The 16,994-nt window shown below is 40.3% G+C and overlaps 1 protein-coding gene across 4 annotated transcripts in view; it reads right to left on the bottom strand.

Annotated features, from left to right (window-relative positions):
- eps15 (epidermal growth factor receptor pathway substrate 15) overlaps nt 1–16,994 on the bottom strand; it is a 183,774-nt gene that overhangs the window by 143,069 nt on the left and 23,711 nt on the right. For all 4 annotated transcript variants that reach the window (XM_087990607.1, XM_087990609.1, XM_087990610.1 and 1 more), the window contains exons 2-6: nt 5,015–5,056; nt 2,759–2,848; nt 1,025–1,072; nt 777–872; nt 350–415 (exon numbers count right to left, since the gene is read on the bottom strand). In XM_087990607.1, coding sequence (XP_087846733.1) covers nt 350–415; nt 777–872; nt 1,025–1,072; nt 2,759–2,848; nt 5,015–5,056 — 342 coding nt within the window. The remainder of the gene's footprint in view (nt 1–349; nt 416–776; nt 873–1,024; nt 1,073–2,758; nt 2,849–5,014; nt 5,057–16,994) is intronic.

Raw genomic sequence — 16,994 nt, 5'->3', positions numbered from 1 at the left:
AAGTTATTTAAAAGAAAACAACTTGATTTAGAAATTTGGTATTTCAATTCCTGTACATACATGTAACGCATTGAATTGTTTACATACAAAACTCTAATGGTTGGAAATGTTCAATTTTATTGACTGCTTTGTAATTTTCTTGGTATCATAAATGAAACATTGATGAATTTAAAAAGAACTAAATAGTTAAATCCTCAATTAAGTCATACACACTCATTGCATGCAGCATTTATGTTAGGAAACACCACTTAATAAAATTTGTCAAGCCAAATCTCATTTTCTGTGACAGAATTTTAAATGATAGTCAAAAACCTCAAAAGGTTAAAACTGAATATTTAAAATGCTGTACCTTCACAGCCCAGGGAATATCAATAGGTGTTGAACCACCAGCCAGCAACGGACTGTTTCTATCACTCTAAAACAAAAATGACAGATCCATTTATAAAAATTGCAGTAATCTCAGTAGAACACAAAGTGGGGGGTACAGCAGAGATGAGAGAGAGAGATAGAGAAAGAGAGAGAGAAGAGAGAGAGTGAGAGAGAGATTGGCCTAGAGTACAAAAGAAAAAGGTGGGCAACAAGAACAATAGCAAGACAAAGAAGAACATTTTTATTCCATTAGTCACAGATATCAAAATATACTTGATGCATTAACTATTATCTTTTGAATGAAATGAAAATGTGTAAATTTCAAACTAAATTCTTGAACTGAAACCAAAAAGTCAAATGACTGCTACCATTTCAGGTTACAAAGAATAGGAAATTAATTTACTTACAAATTTTGGTGCTGGCGCAGCAAGTTGTAAACTGTTCAGCGAGACCTCAAGCCCATTTTGTGCACAGGCTACAAGTCTTAAAGCAACAAAAAATTCCTTAAGGAAATAAAAGCAGTAATTAGGTAAATAGTTTTATCATATAAGCAAACCAGATATGTTGTAATAATTCAAAAGATAACAGCTATCATATAATATTGCGCAAATCTAGCAAAAGTGGCATTTCTGAATTAAACAAGTATAAAAGTCACCTGTTTGTTTAAAAATCCCTTTGCATCTGCATCAGCTAAATCCCATATCTGCAAAAAATTGAATTTGGTAAACTTAAAACATTGCACATCTTGCTAAAATCTTCAAAATGTTACTATGGTCTACTGATTAGTATTCACAAAATACAACAACCACGATACCAGGGCTTAATAAGTCACCACATACATTGGGTGGTGGGAGTGTTTTGGGACCGGGGTAGGGAAGAAAGAGAAGGGAGGAAGGGGAGGAGGTGGGGGGAAAGATTTGCCACCAAACACTCCCAAAATGGCTAGGGAAAATCAACCACTGGGATAACTAACAGGACAAAGTCACCTCTACACACAGAAATAAAACAACACATGATAAAGTCGTGCCAGCAATAACAGGTTAGTATCATACAATCCCTACAGTGTGGAAACAGGCCATTCAGCCAACAGGCCAACAAGTCCACACTGACCATCTGAAGAATAACTTACCCAGACCCATTCCCTCTAACCTACAATCACCCCTGATTAATGTACCTAACCCACACATGACTGAACATTATGGGCAATTTAGCACAGCCAATTCACCTGACCTGCACATCTTTGGACTGTGGAAGGAAACCTGAGCACCCGGAGGAAACCCACGCAGACACTGGGAGAATGTGCAAACTCCACTGACAGTCTTCCGAGGCTGGAATCGAACCCAGGCCCCTGGTACTGTGAAGCAGCAATACTAACCACTGAGCCACTATGCTGTCCTAGCCCTCTAGTAGGAGAGTGCTAGTCTCCCGCCTGAGATTGGAGACAAAGTGAACAATTAGAGAAGTAAGTGGTGGCATGAAGGAGCTGGGTTTATGGTGGGAAGAAGGTGGCTATAAGAAGGGTGGTCTTGAAAACAAGAGTACAAAGTGAGTGAGGACAGACAAATGGTAGAAAAGGATGGGGTGGGGAGTGGAAGGAGGATGCAAGGCAGAGGAGGAACTGGAGAGGGATGCTGCATTAGTCTGAGAGAAAGAAGCTACAGAGTGGGAGAGAAGGAGGCACTGCCTTTGACTTTAGCATTTTCATCAGTAATCGTATAAAACTATAATCAGAATAAAGAAGTAAAAGGGTTGGATATGTTCAAGTTGGTCAAGTCATATATAGCAGAGAATTATAAAGGACAATTATGGTACAAAGGCAATTTAAGGAAGTATTCAAGTTTCAGAAAATATCAACGCAGTACACCCAAGAGAAAGGCAAACCCAGACTGATATTATTGTGAAATGTGAAGCATCAAAATGTAAACTGGAGAAAGAACAAACATGGGAAATTTTGGAAACAGAACTCTGATAATCCTGATGAAGGGCTTTTGCCCAAAACGTCGATTTTACTGCTCCTCGGATGCTGCCTGAACTGCTGTGCTCTTCCAGCACCACTAACCTAGAATCTGATAATTCAGTCAGGGCAACCGAAACAGTAATGAGAACAGATAATTTCACAGATTCCTCAAAAGAAGCTTTACAAGATTGACTGAAATATAGTGGGTAGGAGAAAATCAAATAAGAACTAAATATGGCAGTGAGAAATGGGTAACAATAGAAAAATGTGAAGAGTAAAATGGAAAAGATTTTTAAAAGGATGTTACAGTAAAATATTTACTAAAATGAAGAATTTACTAGTTTCAGTCGTATATGATATAAAGAAAATGAAATATCAATTATTTCAATTCATCACAGGAACCAGAAACAAAAACAAAAAATAAAGCAGTACCTTTCCAAGCACGAGATCAGAGAGCCCAGACCTTTTTAAAAATGAGGCAGCTTCTGCTGCTCCAACTCTCCCACCATTCACTGTATCAATCTGTAAACGTGAAAGACAGAAAAACTGAAAATCCTAAGCATGGAAATGATCTGTATTCCATAAGCATGTTTAAAAGATCATTTTTTCTTGGGAATATCGATGAATTAACCGCCTTATGATTCTCAATATGGAAAATGCCTGAACTTAGAAAAAGCACCAAAAGTGAGACAAAAGCCCTAATCTCCAAGTCAATAAACTAAAGGAAAAGAAGCACTGAAAGATAATATTCTTAAACACCAGTCATACCCAGCCACTCTCATTTACTTGTCAGTAGAGTCACAATGATAGCCAAGACCTTAGTGCAAGTCACCAGTTGACTCTTTCAAGTATGGTACTGGGAGGGAGAAAATAAAAATTGCTGTGGAACAAAATAGAAAAGGTCTTTTGATCATAACAAAATACATACGGGCTAAGTTACCTACAAATATTAACAAAGGAAAATATGCCACCATTGGTAGCCCAACAGTTTGTTAAGAGGCAACACCATTCTTTGCCAGGTGTTCTAAAATAAATGCCAACTAAAACATACTGCTCAACTTAACTTAAAAGGAAAAATTTAAGATAATAAACACAAATGAAGAATTTAAGATTAGGCAAACAGCCCTGCACACAAATAAATCTTAACTTCTTTTTCCATAAGGCCTCCTTTATCCAGGAGATCTATAAAGATTTATGTTGAAGTTCTTGTCTGTGCAATTTTACATTAACAGTGGGAACCGCTAATTAATCTCCAAACTGAAGGAAATTCAAATGAGATTTTAAAACAGAAAATTAAGGTTAAATTTAAAGCAGCAACTAGTAATAGGGACAAAAAGTTTTAAGAAGTGTTGATTAGTATACAATGGTTACCATAAAATAAAGGCAAATAGCTTCAAATTATGGCTTCATCAAAAATAATCCAAGCATTTTTCTCATCAAAAAAAATTGAAATTACTTTATACTATGTCTGGTACTCAGAAACACTATTCTAAATAGTGATTACCTCAGAACGGACCAAGAACTTAACCTAGCTCTTATCTGCCTGTATGACTCAGCAATCATGCCAAACTGGGTGAATCTGTTGGATCTGCAATCAGCCAAAAAAACCAAAAAGATATGAAGTCGCTATTCAAATACAGAATATTCACAAGTACGCAGTCCAATGTACCATCCAAGAGGCTAACTTAGAATGAAAATTAAGGAAAGTAATTTAAATTTGACAGCAATTACAAAAATAAATTTTTCTTATAAATTTACAAAAGTTCACTGGATGATTTCTAGTATGGTCTATCTGCTCGCCAAGAGGAACAATGATCATCAAAGAACAACACTTGATCCAACTTAAAATTAAGAACCTGGTCCTCAGTGTGACAAATAGTTCCCAGAGATGAATTTGTTGCCAAAATGATAATGTTGCTTTAACTCAGTGAGGTGGATCATTCATCACAATGAAGAGTAGAGGTTTCTCCATGGATTCGATAAAAGGATCACCTGATATATGAATTAGCTGATCACATATAGGTAGAAGTGCTATATTGATAAATAGGTCAGAAGGGAGCCATGTGACTGACGACATTTGTGTCAACCCTCTCCTTGAGTAGGCCTAAACTAATCTCAATGTCCAGTGATAGTGTTCCCAGTTTCTTCTGTCTCTTTTCATAATTTACTCCCAATCACGAGCATCACTGATGCTGTGTAATAAAACTGACTTCAATAGTCTTTATGCACAAGAGATGGTGAAAAGTAGCTCGATTCTCCATGAATGATTGTTACCTACTGACCCCCGCTAACACATGCATGTGTGTGGACATGTGGCAAGGACAAGGTCACACTTGGCTAGTGTTTAGTTGCCTCATGTTGTTATTTGGGCAAGGTATTACAACTGTGAAAATATACCACTACTTGAACCTGTGCCTTCAAGGAGAAAAGGTAAACATCAAAAAGTCAGAAGTAAACAATTTAAGGAGAATGTGTTTTATAAGCAAACAATGTTGTAATAAGTTTGAAACTCAATTCTAAAATCACCGTTTAATTGACCTTCAGGGTAAAAAGGATTTTTGTTTTAAATATTAATCGTAATAATTGTAACATAATTTGTTAGAGTGGTCATTGCAGTTAAACATATTCAAATATTTACATGGGGCAGCGTCACACGGATTTAATAGTAAGCAAGTAAAGTGAAGTTACCTGACGATAATACTTTTCATATAAAGGATTTCCACTTGAAAGCTGCATAAGAATAAAAAGCAATACGTTTACTGATGGTATTACAAAAGATAAAAAGTGTAATATGCAATGTTTTCAAAAATATTGGATCTGGTTCTGAATGAATTGATATAGTCATTTTTTTTATTTCTGTTTGTTCATGGATGTGACCTTTGCTGGCAAGGCCACTATTTATTGCCCATCCTGAGGTGGTGGTGGTGAACAGCCTTCTTCAGCCATCACATTCCTGATGCACAGGACTCAAATACAGTGCTGTTAGTAAAGGAGTTCCTGGATTTGCCTCAAAGACAGTGAAGGAATGACAACCCAGTTTCAAGTAAGGATAGGGTGTAGCTTGGAGCTGAATTTTCAGGTGAAGATGTTCCCAAGTACCTGCTGCCCTTGTCCTTCCAGGTGCAAGAGATCACGGGTTTGAAAGGTGCTGTCAAAGCAGGCTTGGTACCTTACTCAAGTGAATCTTGTAGATGATATGGATTGCTGCTAATATATATCATCAGCAGTGAAGGATTGAACACTGAATATGTTGAAAGTGGAGGAGTGGTACAAATCAAAGCAGATGCTTTGTTCTAGATGGTGTTGAGATTCTCCTTTCCCTCAAGTACATGAGTGAATCCATTAATGCTTTTGACAATTGACAATAGTTACATGGTTACCAACCATCTAGTTTATAACTTTAGATGTTATTAAAATAAAATGTTGCTATTTGCCATGGTGAGATTCAAAGCCATGTCCCCAGAACATTATCTAGGGTGCTGCATGACTAATCATTATTAGCACTTCACCCCCACCTTCCCCAAAAGATTACTACTAAATGTTAACATTCTTGGATGTTGAAAAGTTTGATCTTCCATTATTATTGGAGAATAGGGGAACCGTTGAACTTACCAAGAATCACAATACATTTAAGAACAATTTAAAACCAAAAGACAGAAGAAAAATCAACAATTTACCCTTACTTTTAAATCTCCACTTCCATGTCCTTCAACACTGGAAATAGCAACACATGCTGAATGTGTGTCGTCTGGCCAGGTTCCGTATCAACTCATATCTATGGTGAACAGGCAACTATGGACACGTGCAGACATTTTAAGCAGAAGTCCCTGAATTTCTGATGCACAAATACCAGAGGCAACATATGACAGCCTCATCATTACAATCAAGATAGCTTACATCAGCACAGACCAGGAATCGTACACTCTAGCAGAAACTGTTCTAAAATTCACAAGAGCTGCAACATCATGTGCCAATTGGCAGAAGTCACTTAAGATTAGTGAAATTAGTATATGGCTCAAAGACTGGTGTGAAGATCCTGAGTTCCAATTCATGGGGCATTGATATCAGCACTGGGTTACATATAATTGAAACTGTCTACACCTGAACCTTGCTAAGCTCACTGTTGCATTAAACAGAACAATGGGGTGAGGGATCAAAATTTAGCAGAAGCAGCAAATCAGTGGTACAGTCAAGGCAGGAGAGCAAAATAGTAATATGGGAAAATAAGGTCAGAACATAGCAGAAAGCAACAAAACAAACTTTAAAATACACTGGCAGCCAAGACTAGATGTTACAAAGACAATGGGAAGACAAAACAGAGCAATTGAGAAGGTGTTGCAGAGATTTTTGGGGATATTTCAGAATTCAGAAAAATGCAAATAATTATGCCAAGATGACTGACAGGTTCACCAAAGTCCTTAGGGAAGGAAATATGCTGTCCTTAGCTGTTCCAACCTACTTGCCACTCCAGGCCCAGAAAAATATGCTTAACTCTTAATTGCCCTCTGAAATGGCCTAACAGGTTACTGCGTTGTATCAAGCCAGTAAAAAAATCTCAAAATAGAAATAAAATGAAATATACCACTCAGAATCAACCGAGGTACCAGAAATATCAATGGCAAAGTTTATTAACTATGTAAACTCCTCCTTATACATGTAGGGGCTGGGATCAACATAAGTAGGAGGTGCCCTACAGTCTAACCAAGCAACTGAGGAATCATAGCCCATCACCATTATCAACCCTGTCCCATCGACAGGACAGACTCACCAGGAGGTAAGAGTACCATAGTATAGTATAACAGAGTACTGCATATTTGGGAGGGAACTGTCCTGGTAGTCCTCACCAGTGAATCTGCACTCCAACAGATCTCATGGCATTCGGTCAAACATGGACAAGAAATCCTCCAGCACATGGCCCACACTAACCTTATCAACAAGCCACACTATCAACGCTGTTTCAAGGAAAAGTGCAGGAATACATTTCAGGAAGAGCATCGGGTACACCGAAAGATGTCAACTTGGTGAACACACAAACCAGGAATACTTGCATGCCAAATGGTATGTAGTAAGTGATAAACAGACAGAAAAAATTCGATGTCCAACTGATCAGATCTAAACTCTGCAATCCTGGAACATTCATCATAAGTGTGGGTGGACAAATGAACAATACAAGGAGGAATCTTCAATGATAGTAGAGCCCAGCACAAATTGCAAAAGATAAGTCTGAAGCATTTGCAAGAATCTTCAGCCAGAAGTGCTGAGTGGATGATTCATCTCAGCCTTCCCAAAGGTCCACAGCATCATAGATGCCACCCAACAGTCAATTTGTTTCACTTCAGATGATGTTAAGTAATGACTGGAGCCAATGGATCCTGAAAAACTATGTGTCATAGGATCATACATTCCATACAGGCCCTTCAGCCCGACTCATCCATGCCAACCAGGTTTCCTAAACTGAACCAAACCATTCCAGTACAGCTACAGATACCTGGATAATATTCCATATTGTAATGTATGTCCTGCACACAAGAAACAGAAGTCCAATCCTGTCAATTATCAATTCTCAGTCATTAGTAAAGTGTGCATTTGGCCCATTTCCCTCTAAACCTTTCCTATCTATGTATCTGTCCAAATGTCTTATCAATGTTGAAATGGTCCCCATGTCTACCACTTCCTCTGGCAGCTTGTTCCATATATGCATCACACTTGGCATGACAAAAGGCTCTTTTAAATCTTTGCCCTTTCAGCTTAAACCTATGCCCTCCAGATTTGGATGTCCCTACCCTGGGAAAAATAATTTGATTGTTCACCTTGTCTATGCCCCTCATGATTTTATAAACCAGTACAAGGTCACCCCTCAGCCTCCCACTTCAGGGAAAAAGTCTCAGCCGATCCAGCTTCTCCTTCTAACTCAAACATTCCAGTCTCGGTAACATCCTTCTCGATTGTTTTTGCACCCTTTCCAGTTTAATAACATCCTTTCTAGGGCAACCAGAATTATATGCAATATTCAAAACATGGCCTTACCAAAGTCTTGTTCAGCTGTAACATGACATCCCAACCCTGGACTCGGTGCTCTGACCAATGAAGGCAAGCATGCCAAATTTACCACTCTGTCTACCTGTGATACCACTTCCAAGGAAATGCACCTGCACACTCTCAGGTCTCTCTGTTGAAAAACACTGTCCAAATCCCTACCATTAACTGTATAAGTCCTGCCCTAGTTTGCCTTACCAAAATTCAATATCACATATTTGTCTGCCGTGGGCAGCATGGTGGCACAGTGGTTAGCACTGCTGCCTCACAGCGCCAGAGACCCGGGTTCAATTCCCGCCTCAGGCGACTGACTGTGTGGAGTTTGCACATTCTCCCTGTGTCTGCGTGGGTTTCCTCCGGGTGCTCCGGTTTCTTCCCACAGTCCAAAGATGTGCAGGTCAGATGAAGTGGCCATGCTAAATTGCCCGTAGTGTTAGGTAAGGGGTAAATGTAGGGGTATAGGTGGGTTATGTTTCGGCGGGTCGGTGTGGACTTGTTGGGCCGAAGGGCCTGTTTCCACACTGTAATGTAATCTAATCTAATCTAATCTAAACTCCATCTATCATTCCTTAGCCGGCAGATCCCATTGTACTATTTGATAACCTTCTTCTCTGTCCAGTATACCACCAATTTTGGTGTTATCTGCAAACTTACTAACAATGGCTCCTACATTCTCATTAAAACCATGTATATAAATGACTAACAGTCCTGACCACATCCCAGCAATAGTACTGAAGATGAAGGCTCCAGAACTCCGGTGCTCCTAGCCAAGCTGTTCCTGTCCAGCTACAGACACCTGGATAAATATTCCATATTGTAATGTATGTCCTGCACACAAGAAACAGAAGTCCAATCCTGTCAATTATCAATTCTCAGTCATTAGTAAAGTGATGCACAGGGCATCAATAGTGCACTTGCTCAGCAATAACCTGCTCAGTGACGCCCAGTTTGTGTTTCGCCAGGGCCACTCAGCTCCTGACCTCATTACAGTCTTGGTCCAAACACAGACAAAGAGACTAGCTCCAGAGATGAGGTGAGAGGGACTGCCCTGGACATCAAAGCTGAATTTGATGAAGTGTGACGTCAAGCAGGAGTTCCTCAGGATAGTGTCCTAGATCCAATCATCGCCAGCTGCTTTATCAATGACATTTCTTCCATCACAAGATCAGAAATGGTTCTGATCACTGATGACTGTACTATGTTTAGGACCATTTGCAACTCCTCAGATACTGAAACAACCCATGTCCAAATATAGCAAGACTTTGTTAATATCAAGACTTGAGCCAACAGGGAGAACATAACTTTGATTCTCCACAAGTGCCAAACAATGACCATCTCCACTGGAGTGAATCTAACCACAGTCTCCTGATATTCAACAGAACTACCATCACCGAATCCCCCATTATCAACATCCTGGGGTTATTGTTGACAAGAAACTGAACAGATCTGGCCAGATAAAAACTTTGGCTACAAGAGTTGGTCAGAGGTTAGGAATCCTGTAGTAAGGTACTTTTCTCTGAACTTGCCCAAGTTTGTCCACTATTTACAAGGTACAAATCAGAAATGGGGAAATGGAATGGAGTGCTCCCCACTTGCCAGGATGAATGTAGTTTCAGCATCACTAAAGCAGCCTATTTTTATAATGCCAGATTGATAATTAATTACTCCCTCTAATCACCAATGTACAACAACATGCACCATCAGATTCTTGATGAAGGGCTCCTGCCGGAAACGTCGATTTTCCTGCTCCTCTGATGCTTTCCTACCTGCTGTGTGCTTCCAGCACCACTCTAATCTTGACTCTAATCTCCAACATCTGCAGTCCTCACTTTCACTAACATGCACCATCTACAAGATGCAGAGCACACATTTACCAAGGCTCCTGGGACAGCACTTTACAAATCCATAACTACTACCATTAAAAGGACAAGGACCACAACACACCCACAAGTTTTCCCCCAGGTCACTCACCATCCTGACTTGGAAATACATTGCTATTCCTTCATTTTTGCTATGTCAAAACACTGGAAGTCCCTTCTTAACAGCATTGTTAGTGCACCTAAACCAAACAGACATCAGTGGCTCAAGAAGGCAGGCCACCGTCACCTTCTCAAAGGCAAGTGAGGAGGTGCAGTAAATGCTACTCTCGCCAGTGAAGAATTTATCTCTTGTATGATTATTTTAAAAAAAACTAGATTCTGGAAAGGTTTCATCAAATTGAAAGGTACCAAATATAACACTTCCATTTAAAGCAGGAGACAGAAATAAGAAGTCACAGGCTAGTTGGGTTTGGTTAAGAAAAAGAAGGAAGCATATGTAAGGTATAGACAGGAGAGATCGAATGAATCCTTAGAAGAGTATAAAAGCAGTAGGAGTATACTTATCAGAGAAATCAGGACGGTGTCGGCGTTCTCATTTATTTGTTGCCCCTGTCCTTCTAGGCAGGAGTGGTCATGGGTTTGGAAGGTGCTAGCTATAGAGCTTTGATGAATATTTTTAAAGAAGCTTTCCATCTTGATACTACTTATAAGTTTACCCTCAAAGTTTATCCCAGATGGCAAGTGATAAGAGAGATGCTCCCTTTTGGCTGGCTTAACAAAGACATGAGAATGCATTAGCAGCCATCTGGCCTTATTTTATAGTTATTTGAAGACGAAGAGACAACAGGAAGAATCTTTTTTTAAAAAATTAATAAAATTTTTGCTTCACAGGCTAGTCAGCATTTATTGCCTATTGCCTAATTGCCCTTGATGGTGAGCTGCTTTCTTAAACAACTGATGTCAAGAAGTTTGATATGCTTTCCTTTATTGGTCAGACCATTGAATATAGGAGTTGGGAGGTCACGTTGCAGCTGTACAGGACATTGGTTAGGCCACTGTTGGAATACTGTGTGCAATTCCGGTTTCCCTCCTATCAGAATGATGTTGTGAAACTTGAAAGGGTTCAGAAAAGATTTACAAGCATGTTGTCAGGGTTGACAGGTTTGAGCTATAGGGAGAGGCTGAATAAGTTGTTTTCTCTGGATCATCAGAGGCTGAGGGGTGACCTTATAGAAGTTTGTTAAATCATGAGGGGCATGGATAGGATAAACAGGCAAGGCTTTTTTCTCTGGGGCGCTGGAGTCCAGGACTAGAGAGGATCGGTTTAGGGTGAGAGGGGAAAGATATAAAAGAGACCTATGTGATAACGTTTTCACGCAGAGGGTGGTGCGTGTATGGAATGAGCTGCCAGAGGAAGTGGTGGAGGCTGATCCAAATGCCTCTTAAATGTTGCAATTGTATGGGTATATGAATAGGAAGAGTTTGGAGGGATATGGGCCAGATGCTGGCAGGTGGGACGAGATCGGGTTGGGATATCTGGTTGGCATGGACGGGTTGGACTGAAGGGTCTGTTTCCAAGCTGTACATCTCTATGACTCTATGACTCGATAATCCTCGCTGAGATTGTGGGAATGTAACATATATATTCCTGCTTAACAATCAGTGCTGGATGCTTATGGTTTTCTAATAGTTCATGACCTTTTTATTTCTTATAGAAAGAACAATGGAGAAAATGCCAGAATTAAATCAAATAGTAGGAATTTTTTTTGTTTCAAACACTCCGAATGGCCTCTTATTCTGACTGAATTGATGTAGAATGGATCAGGGCAATACCACGGGTTAAGCTTGGTCCTTTCACCTTCAGCTCTTGCACATGGATAAAAGACTGTAGACCAATGTGAAGTGGGTTTGTACAGTGACAGTCCTGTCTGCTGGTGGGCATGGCCCATGGTATAAAACAGTCCTGCCAATTCAGCACAAAATATCTCGGAAGTAGGCCAAAGATCCAACTAGTGTCATAGAGTGGGCTGGAGCTGAGACAGCAGTGGGGTAGACCTGAGGGACATTATATCTGGCTGCAGCATGCTTGACCAGAAGAAACCAAATATGTTGCACATAGATACAGACAGGCTGAACGAGTAGACAAAATTGTAACGGTCAGAGTAACAATGTAGGAAAATGTGAAGAAGTTCCCTTTGGCAGGTAGAATAAAAAAACTGTATCACTTCATTTGACAATGACTGCAGAATTCTGACAGTGGTCTCGTGCATAAGTCACTTAAAATCATACAGTACAGTGGCAAGCACTGCTGCCTGACAGCGCAAGGGACCTGGGTTTGATTCCCACCTCAGGCAACTCTCTGTGTGGAGTTTGCACATTCTCCCCTAGTCTGCATGGGTTGCCTCCTGGTGCTTCGGTTTCCTCCTACAATCCAAAGATGTGCAAGTCAGTGAATTGGTCATGTTAAATTGCCCATTGTGTGAGGTGCATTAGCCAGAGGGAAATGGGTCTGGGTGGGTTACTCTTTGGAGGGTTGGTGTGGACTTGTTGAGCCAAAGGGCCTGATTCCATACTGTAGGGAATCTAATCTAATCATTTTGAGGTTTCCCACCTCACCACACAGTGCATTCTAATTTCCCACCATACTCTGGGTGAGAATATTTTTCCTTAAATCCCCTCTAAACTTCCTGCCTTTCACCCTAAAATTGTGACCATTTTATTGACTGTCCAACTAATAGGGACAGCTGCTTTCTATTCACTCTGTCCATGATCCTCATAAGCTTACACACTTCAATCAGGTCCTCTCTCAGCATTCTTTATTCTAAAGAAAACAACTTGAGCTTATCCAGCATCTCTTCATAGCGAAACTGCTCGATCCTGGGCAACATTCTGGTGAATCTCCATTGCATCCCCTCCAGAGCAATCACATCTTTCCTATAGTGCGATGAAGAGAAATGCACGCAGCACTCCAGCTGTGGCCTAACCAAAACTCCGAGTTGTGAAGAAATGTCACTGGACCTGAAACGTTAACTCTGATTTCTCTGCAGAGATGTTGCCAGACCTGCTGAAGTTGTCCAATTTTTGTTTTAGTTTCTGATTTCCAGCATCCATAATTTTTTCCATTTATTTTGTTCAGTGGCCGAATCACTGAAGCATTTGTAACAAAGCTCCAACATAGCCACTCTCCTTTTATACTCTATGCCACAATTGATAAAGGCAAGTGTCTCATATGTCTTCTTAACTACTCTATTAACCTGTCCTGCCAGTAGCCTTCAAGGATTTGTGGATAAGCACCCCAAGATCTTTCTGTTCCTCTGACCTGCCTAGCATCCTGCCATTCACTGAGTACTCCCTTGTCTCACTATGTCTTCTAAAGTAAACATCACACTTATCAAGGTTAAATTCCATCTACCACCAATCTGTCTAAACAATCCATTTATATCTGTCTTAAGGCTGTAACTGAGATGGTTAGTGGGATGCTATTCTTTATTGCAAGAAGGAGAAAAATTGAGAACTACAGATGCTGGAGATCAGAGTTGAGAGTGTGATGCTGGAAAAGCACAGCAGGTCAAACAGCATCTGAGGAGCAGGAGAATCGGTGTTTCGGGCATAAGCATCAGGAATGAGGCTTATGGGCCGGGGAGCTGAGAGCTAAATGGGAGGGGAGTGTGATTGCGGGGAAGGTAGCTGAAAATGCAATAGGTAGATGAAGGTAGGGAGAAGGTGATTGGATCAGAGAGGAGGGTGGAGCGGATAGTAGGAAAGACTGTGCACAGGTCAAGAGGGCGGTGTTGAGTTGGAGACTTGGAACTGGGATAAGGTGGGGGGGACGGGAAAATGAACAAACTGGTGAAATCCACATTTATCGCGTGTGGTTGCAGAGTCCCAAGGCGGAAGATGAGGCATTCAGATGTCCAAGCCTCCAACTCAACACCGCCCTTTTGATGTCCACAATCTTTCCCACCTATCCGCTCGACCCTCCTCTCTGATCCATCATCTTCTCCCCTATCTTCATCTACCTACTGCATTCTCAGCTACCATCCCCCCTCCCATTTATCTCTCAGACCCCAGGCCCACAAGCCTCCTTCCTGATGAAGGGCTTATGGCCGAAACATCGATTCTCCTGCTCCTTGGATGCTGCCTGATCTGCTGTGCTTTTCCAGCAACACATTTTCGACTTTATTGCAAGAAGATTTGAACATAGAAGTAAGGATGCTTTGCTTCAGTTAAACAGGACATTGGTGAGGCCACATGTCAAATTTTATGTGCAGTTTTAGTCTCCTTATTTAAAGAAGGATGTAAATGCATTGGAAACAGTTCAAAGGAGGTTTACGAGATTGATATCCAAAAATGAGCAAGTTGTCTTATAAGGAAATATTGGACAGACTAGGCTTTATAACCCTAGAGTTTAGAAGAGCAGGCAGTGACTTGATTGAAGATCCTGAATAATCTTGACAAAATGAACATGGAAAAGATGTTTCCTCTGGTGGCTGAGTACAGAGCTAGGGGACATTATTTAAAAATTAATGTGCATCCTTTTGGGATAGAGTCAAGAATTTTTATCACTCATCAGGGTTGTGAGACTTTAGACTCTCTGACTCAGATAGCTGTGGAGGTGAGAGCAATAAATTTTTAAGACAGGAAGTTGATTGATTATCTTGCCGAAGGAGAATCTAAGATTATTAGTGGGGGAGGGTAGATGCAAAATTGAAAGACAAAGAGATCAACCATGAACTTTTTGCTCCTAATTCCGAGTTTCCTAAGTGCTCCACGCGATGAAAAATTCAATTTGAAATTTTTAAAGTTGTCTTCAATATTTTCATAGTTTCAACCTTTGGAACTGAAATCACTTACACACTTTTTTAGGCTGCAGAAAACGGCAAAGAAACTGATAAATTTATACAAAAGAAAACTAATATAGATGCTGGAAATTGGAAAGAAAAACAGAAAATGATGGAAATATTTATTAAGCCTGACAGAAACTGTGGGGAAAGATTTGAGTTAAATACCTGAAACATTGACTCTGTTCTTTTCTCCACAGATGCTATCAGACCTGCTGAGCACTTCAGGACATTCTCCGTCTGTTCAGTATATACATCATTTAATGACTTTAATATGTTGTATGTTGCAGCCAAGAAGACTTGCAAAAGCAGGCCAACATATTTAAAACAGCTGGCACAGTACCAACTTGCTAAGAACAAGTCAGATCTCTGTGTGACTGTGACAGAGGCTTTGCTGTTTATTCTCACAAAATATTCCATATTTATACTGTAGAAACACCAAACACTGTCATCCAGTTTCCCCCCTCAGTTGAAACAAAACGGTCAGAGACACAGTATAGCGTTACCTCCTCCACCTTTATTCCGGGCCATGGAGGGAGAGAGAATTATCACCCATGTGCACAAAGACGTGAGTTCTCAGTCTTCTCTCTCAAACAGCAGTTTCTTTATGAACTATATCGTCATTTTACAGTGAGAAGCATCCAAATAAGACAACATATATATTAAGTGAATGACGGTTACAATCAGCAAGTGTCAATACTAAAGATTAAGCCATCTGTTGTTACACAATGAATGTTCTTAAGCTTAATTGGCTTCACATAATGAATACTTTTCAGCTTGTTAAACCGAGCTTACACACTGAATGCTTCCAATATTGTTAAATGGCTCTACAAAATGAACGCTTTTCCACCTTGTTAACCCATTATCCTTGCCTCCAGCATCCCATTTGTAACTGTAGTTCTTATCTGATCTGAGTCATGCTCAGCTGTACCTCTTGTTTCACAAAACACAGAACTTAACTCTTTCTCTACCTGCTTATACCCTATACACATTCTCAACGGGAGCATGAAAGCCTAAAGAGGAAGTTTACAAGTTGAAGATACACAATTGGTACTGTTTCAGGAAATTGGTGGTTAAAGTTTATGGATGACACGGTAGCACAGTGGTTAGCACTGCTGCCTCACAGCACCAGAGACCTGGGTTCAATTCCTGCCTCAGGCAACAGTCTGTGTGGAGTTTGCACATTCTCCCAGTGTCTGCGTGGGTTTCCTCCGGGTGCTCTAGTTTCCTCCCACAGTCCAAAGATGTGCAGGTTAGATGAACTGGCCATGCTAAATTGCCCGTAGTGTTAGGCGAAGGGGTAAATGTAGGTGAAGGGGTAAATGTAGGGAAATGGGTCTGGGTGGGTTGCGCTTCGGCAGGTCGGTGTGGACTTATTGGGCTGAAGGGCCTGTTTCCACACTAAGTAATCTAATCTAATCTCATCTAAATTGCCCGTTGTGTTAGGTGAAGGGGTAAATGTAGAGGAATGGGTCTGGGTGGGTTGCTCTTCGGAGGATCGGTGTGGACTTGTTGGGCCTGTTTCCACACTGTAAGTAATCAAAATCTAAAATAAAACAATAATAGGTCTTGTAGTTAATAGGTACTAAATTTGTTGAAGTCATAATGAACAAAGACACAAATTGCTAGAGAAACTAAGCTGTGAAGGGAAAGCAGAGTTAATGTTTTGAGGCCAGTAACCCTTCTTCAGAAAATCAAAAATAATTTCATTTGGCTTTTCAACAATCAAACTGCTTACTGAATACTTCCTCAAAAGTCATTTAGCCATATCCTGACTGCCCAGTTCACAATAACATTCTAATCCCTCTAGTTGCAGTGCAGGAACTGTCCCATTCTTCCAATAGTGACACTTCCTTCTCCAAACTTTTTCATTTACATCCTCATTCCTTTCGACATTTGTTTGTGCATTTTTCCCCATTTCTGATATCAATCTTGGCTCAGACATCACATTCTCACCTTTGAATCAGATTG

The sequence above is a fragment of the Chiloscyllium plagiosum genome, unplaced genomic scaffold (genome assembly GCF_037043375.1).
Source record: "Chiloscyllium plagiosum isolate Xiang-an unplaced genomic scaffold, Cpla_swu_hap1 HiC_scaffold_9, whole genome shotgun sequence".
Lineage (NCBI taxonomy): Eukaryota > Metazoa > Chordata > Chondrichthyes > Orectolobiformes > Hemiscylliidae > Chiloscyllium > Chiloscyllium plagiosum.
The sequence above is the reverse complement of the archived record's forward strand: the minus strand, read 5'-3'. Positions and strand labels throughout refer to the sequence as shown.